The 6413-nt window shown below is 36.2% G+C and overlaps 1 protein-coding gene across 2 annotated transcripts in view; it reads right to left on the bottom strand.

Annotated features, from left to right (window-relative positions):
• Positions 1–1650: 1650 nt before the first annotated feature.
• Positions 1651–6413, bottom strand: part of ZFAND6 (zinc finger, AN1-type domain 6) — a 50203-nt gene continuing 45440 nt past the window's right edge. For both annotated transcript variants that reach the window (XM_010843228.1, XM_010843227.1), the window contains exons 5-6: positions 4905–5018; positions 1651–2564 (exon numbers count right to left, since the gene is read on the bottom strand). In XM_010843228.1, the coding sequence (XP_010841530.1) occupies positions 2416–2564; positions 4905–5018 (263 nt within the window). In that variant the 3' untranslated portion in view covers positions 1651–2415. The remainder of the gene's footprint in view (positions 2565–4904; positions 5019–6413) is intronic.

Raw genomic sequence — 6413 nt, 5'->3', positions numbered from 1 at the left:
TATATCCAAGGTTGAAGCAGTAATCATCTTTTTTTGAGAGTTAGAAAATTGTGTTTTACATTTAATACATGAATTTTTTCCTTGTGGTATGAGATAGGGAGCAATTTTCACCTCTTTTCTATGCTGACGACCAGTTGGGCTAGCTATCATGATCACAGTCTCCTTCCCCCAATGTGGTGTGCTTTATCTCTTACACCCAGTTCATTTCATGCATGGCTTTTTTTGGGGTATACTGGTCTAATCTATCAGGATTCTGTACGACCCTTAGTGAATACCATGCTATTTTAATGAACGTGGCTTCATGATGAGTCTTACATAGAGTGGAAAAATGCCCACCTCCCTGATTTTTCTTTATTGAAATGTCTAGCCTTGGGCTCGTCTTTATCTTTTAATTTAGAACCACCTTAACAAGTTTCAGGAGGAAACTTGATGGGACTCTGATAGGGACTGCTTTGAATCTATAGGGCTATTTGGGTACAAAATACATCTTCTTGACATTGTCTGCCTAGCTGCAAACTTCTCTCTGTCCCTACTTTTTCAGGTCTTAGTTATTATCTCTTAATAATGTTGGAAAATTTTTTCTTAAAAGAGGTCTTCAACATACATTGTTAATTTCCTAGGTACTTGGTGTTAATACTATTGTAAAACGTGTCCTCTCCAGTTTTCTGATTGTTACTGATACAAAGAAATGCAACTGGCTTCAGAAAATTAATGTTACACCTACCTCTGTAATGAAACCCTGGTATTTCTGGTACTTTCTCTTTAGATTTGAGTTTTCTACAAAATAAGAACGTGTAATGTACAAATAATTAGTGTTTCCTACTTTTTATTTCTTATAAAATTTTTTATTCTATTGACTAGGATCTCCAACACACTTTTGAACATAAGCAGTCATAGTGGAAAACCAGCCCTTTGTTTCTGAATTTAAAAGGGTATGAAATTTCCTCTTTGTGGTAGATGCTCTTTGTTTTATAGATTTACACAGAAGCTATCACCTTAAAGAAATTCCTTTCAAGTCCTAATTTATCAAGAGTTTTTATTATGACTGGGTGGTGTTAAATCCTGTTATATACTTTAATTGGATCTACTAAGACAGTCATAATGGTTTTCTCTTATTTAATATTTACAGATTCCAATGCTAAGTCATCATTACATATGGAGGGAGAATACACATACTAAGATAGAATACACAAGTATTAAGTAAACAAATATAACCTTAGAAATCTGTATTGTAAAATACTATTTAATCTGTTTTACATACTATTTCAAGTTTTTAAAAGGCTGGCTGCCAGGTAAGTTTAAAAACCACAGAACAAACGGCTTTTTGGAGATCTTTCTACTCCACAGTTCTCCAGCTCTCCGTGTTTGAGTTGTGCCCTTTCAGTTTCTTTAATCCTACTAGAAAAAGAAGCTTCTACTAGATACTAATTCGTTGTGACAGAGTTCAGAACAGAGAAACAAACAAGAGCTTGAAAATATGACATGTTCAACTCATGGGAATGTAAGATCACAATTTATCATCGTTAAGTATCAGTCACAGATAGACATGAGAGCTCATCTCACAAAATCAGTAAAGCAGAAAACTAAAGGACCAGAAGTCAAAATGAACTACCAGCAAGAGTAACGGAGAAAAAGTAATACAAGGGCACGTTATGGTTTTCCTTTTTATTTAATCAAAGACTGGTGGATAAACATAAATACAGCACAATTACTTCAGATCATTCTTCATATTGTATACACACAGACCAATGAACATTATCTGAAAGAAACCTGCAGTCAGCAATGAAATGCATACAGCTTTTCCTTCCTTTGCTCAAAAAAACTTAAAAACACACAAACTTAGAATCTCATCAGCACACACTCTCCTGTGACAAATGATTCAGACATAAATAGTGGGTGCAAAGAAACTATATGCTAACATATGTATAACCTTTGTTAAGGAAAAACAGAAGCAGCCATAATGATTAAGATACATTCAGTTACTGATAACTAGCTGTGCCTTAAAGGACATTATCAAAACAGAAATCGTGCTGCAGAGAAAAGCTATATATACATACACAATGAGAAAATAAACTGCAAGATTAAAGCATGCATGTTTAATACTGGGAAAAATTACAGCCCTCCAAAATTTCTCCACATTTGTTATAAAAGCCCTCTGCACTCAACTAAAATTTAAATGATCTTAAAAGGATAATACTCGTAAAGTTTACTTTTTTCAGCCACAGAAACTGCAATGGAAATAAATGTTCAGAGTCATTTTCAAAACAAAAACAAAAATCTATTCTTCTGATGACATGTATGATTAAAGGTCTATGCAAGATACATTGCTCTACATTCCCAATGACTAGGAAAAAAAAACCTCAAGTCAGTTTTTAGTTTGCAGATGGTCAAAGGATTTTGTATTCCATCAGGAGTTCAAATCTTCTGGATCTTTTCACCAACAACTACTGGATTTTCTTTTCTGATTTTCTCAGCAGCATCAGCTTTGTAATTGTAAGAGCAATTGTGTACATCTGAGTAACGGTGTACACCACAGTAAACATTTCCACACCGGCATTCAAACCCTGAAAATGGATCAATACACGTACATGAGTTGAGTGCAAGGTCTAAATATTAAACTCTCTACATAATTAATGTTAAAAAGATCATGCCTGTAGGGCAGCAATCTAAAGAATCATTCCAAACTAGCAGTTGCACAACCTAGTATACTCTCAAATTCACCAGCTGATGGCTTCAGTTCTTGTTACCACCTACAAACACAGGTCTGTGCCAGCCCAAGTCACAGCCACTTCTCTGAGCTCAAGTTTCTTCACCCGAAACACAACTGCTTCCTATCAAAAACAGGACTGATAAACTGAAAATGTAAGACACTTCTCAAATACTAAAATGTGAAAAAATAAGCATACTGTCATAAGACAACCTTAAGATTTAGTTAAGAAAGATGAAACTTTGGACAGAACTGTTAACAAATAGAACAGCTCTCCTTGGCCAATCTCTAATGGAGATATGAACTGTAAACAGCTCTCCTTGGCCAATCTCTAATGGAGATATGAACTGTAATCTGGCTCAGTGACTAAGAGCATGAGATCCAGTTGCGGTTGCCTAAGCATGAATCTATTTACTAACACAGGCAAAATTCCAAGCCTCCCTGAGCCCCAGTTTCTGCACCTCTAATTCTGGAAATCAGTTATAGTAAGAATTAAACGAGGAAGTATTACCTGCCTAACATACAGTGAAGATGCAATAAATGCTACTTATTTTAGGGAAATGCCCCAAGAATTGAAGCCAAAAGAGAGAAATAAGCAGGGTGAATAGTCTTTAAATAAAACTAGTCCTGCACCCCTAAAAAGGATTTTACTATATGATGGAATTGTTAGAACACAGCAATCAATATTTTAAATGTTGACATTTGATGCAAACTTCCTTTACCACATTTTTTTAAAACTTCCAAAAGATATTCTATAACTTCATAACATTCAATTTTTAAAATTTTATTATTACTATTTTGGCTGCACTACATATCTTGTGGGATCTTAGTTCCCCAGCCAGGGACTGAACCCAGGAGTGAAAGTGTGCAGTCCTAACTCCTGGACCACCAGGAAGTCTCCTGTGACTTCGTAATAATGAATGAAAAATGAAGACAAAAGTAACACCAGACTAACAAGACTGGACAAGATAGAAATTACTAAGTCACAGCCTTCTATTCATGAAGTCTAAGTTTCTGAGATTTAGAAAGACAGTATTTGATACTATACATATATATTAGGTAGTATATATATACACACACACACTTTAAAATGCCTTATTTTTTCATGTTTGTATTCTTTAAATAAATACACTCGCCAAGGCATGAGCCAGTCTTAAAACATCTTTGATATCAGGCTATAAATCTCCTTTCCTCTTTTATTTACTCCTTAGTCATATAACCCTCCTAAAACATAATTTTGCTCAAAATCCTATCTATTCTTAAGTCAGTTTCTTAGGCAGAGTATTCAGCAGAATGCCCTTCACACAGTAAACAATAAATGGAAACTATTTACAGCTGCCACTCTTCCTCATCAGGTAACCAGAGTACACATCATCAGCCTTGTCTGATGGTCTCAAACACCCTTCTGCACATATTCTGTGCTACATTCCCTATTTATGGTCCCTCAACATGCCCTATTCTTTCCTTTCTCTGAGCTTTCATTCAAGCTATCTTTTTTCCTGCCTGAAATGCTCCTATGTCCATCAGTTATAAGTCCTACTCACTTTTCAGGACCCAGCTGAAACATCCTACCTTCCAGATTCTTTGATGGGCCTCTGCTCCTCTCCTACGAATTATCAATAATTAAGCACATCTCTGAACTCCCAAAGCAATCTACTTGACTGGATTTAAATGTACTTGCTTTGCCAAATAGCCAAGTAGTATTTCGAACATTTTCCCCTCTCTTAATACCATCTAATAGCTCTGTTACAGCAGTCAGCATGTACTGATTACTTACTGGGTGGCAGGACAGGTCTATCACCTTACATGTATGAACTCTGTGAGCCCGCACCACCAACCAATGACTGGCCGTTTTACACACAGCTCACCAAGCACTTAAACACCCTCTCTCACACAACAATTTCTGGCTCTCTAAAGGCAGGAGACACACCCCTGCCCTTTCACAGAGCCTGGCATACTGACTTTACTTGTCTAACATTCTCAAATGTGGCTAAAATGAATTTCAAAAGAAAAGCTATTCATTTCACTATTAGGTATGTAATTAAAGCCACTTTTACTTAAGAAAATTCAGGAGGTGAAGCATATCCATTATTAACTCACATGGAAACAGAAATAATCTTAATTGAAGCCATTAATAGTAAGTCAAACATTATCTTAAATAAAATCTTAATTTAAACCTTGTGACTCAGGCCCTTACCAGTAAGTCCCACTTTCTTTCTGCACATGAAACAGCGATTCTTTTTCTGTTTTGGTTTTTCAAGAGACTTGCTTTGCTCTTCAGATGCCTGCTGTGCCGTTTCTGATACTGAAGCTGACAAAAATATGAAGGCAGTGAAACTTTGTGCAATGAGATTCTGAGGAGAGGTGGTTGCTACCCCAACTTGCCCCCACTGATCTGTTTATTCAGATAATTGAGTGTTTATTTATTAGCATGGAAAGATGCCCACAGTTAAGTTACAATGTAGTTTATATAATATGACCCCCTTTGCATATATGTATGTTAAAATATGTACATATTTTCTCCATATGTATACACACATGCAGAAGAGCTAAACTATACATTGACATTTTAACAATAACTCTAGAAAGTGCTGTATTTTCAAAATTTTCTGGTAATTATGTATTTGACCCATAAAAGACATACAACACACAAACACTACTTGGGTATTCTAAGGGAGAAACAAAGAAAATGGTCACATGCAAACTTCTAAATATTGCTGAGTCAGAACTATGTAGATTTCAAAGAGTACAAGGGAAAGAAATCCTAAAACCAAGATTCAGTGGAATACTATGTTCAAAATTCTCAGAATATTTCATATAAAACCTTTAAAATATGGGGAATAAGATATATTGATTAAAACACTACAATTAAGATAGTAAATTAAGTAGTGAACCCAAGGCCATCTGCACCAAAATTCAGGTCAAATTATTGCCCCTACACCCTAACTTATGGGTTTAATAAACTGGAAACCTGTCACTGGAAACCTGTCATTCCTAACTGATACACATTCCTCACTGTATAAGTGAGATACTGCTGTTTATTAAATCACAAGGCATAATTAAAAGAGAAAGATGTTTTAACACAGTAAATTCCCAATTAAACATGAAAAAAATTCTTCAGAGTCAGGAGGACCAAATGGAAGCAGTACCACCCACCTGGTGGCAACATATCCTGATTATGAGCAAAATACCTACAGAAGCAAAATATCTAAAAAAGCTGTTTCAAGGACACCACTCTGAAAACTCCAATAAACAATGTTAGGGAATTCTGGTTTAGGCACACAGCAGCTACTCGTGTGCCTTCTTCCATCTGAGATGATTTTCCTATCCAATAAATTCTGCTTGAGGGATACAAGTGGAACAATAAGGAAGAGAAAGAACAGATACCTGGGCAAGTCACCAAACCAGCTGACCCTACCCTGGGAACTGAGGGGGGCTGGAGCTGGCAGCAGGAACACACACACAGACAGCCTACTCCAGGAAGCACCACAGCTGTCTAGTGGAAAGAATAATGGCCTGGAGTCAGGTGCCCAGGTTCCAGTTCCAGCTCAAATGACTACAGCACTTGAGTCAAAGACATCTTTTCTTTTTGTCCATCTATTAAGTAGATGGAAAAAATATTCTCTGCATTTATTCCTATCAAATCGGGAAATCACAGGTATATTGTGTGTCATGAGTGTGTGTACCTGTATAGATACACAGTTGT

Source organism: Bison bison, unplaced genomic scaffold (assembly GCF_000754665.1).
Source record: "Bison bison bison isolate TAMUID 2011002044 unplaced genomic scaffold, Bison_UMD1.0 scf7180017864181, whole genome shotgun sequence".
Classification (NCBI taxonomy): Eukaryota; Metazoa; Chordata; class Mammalia; order Artiodactyla; family Bovidae; genus Bison; species Bison bison.
Note: the sequence above shows the minus strand (reverse complement) of the source record. Positions and strands in the feature narration are given on the sequence as shown.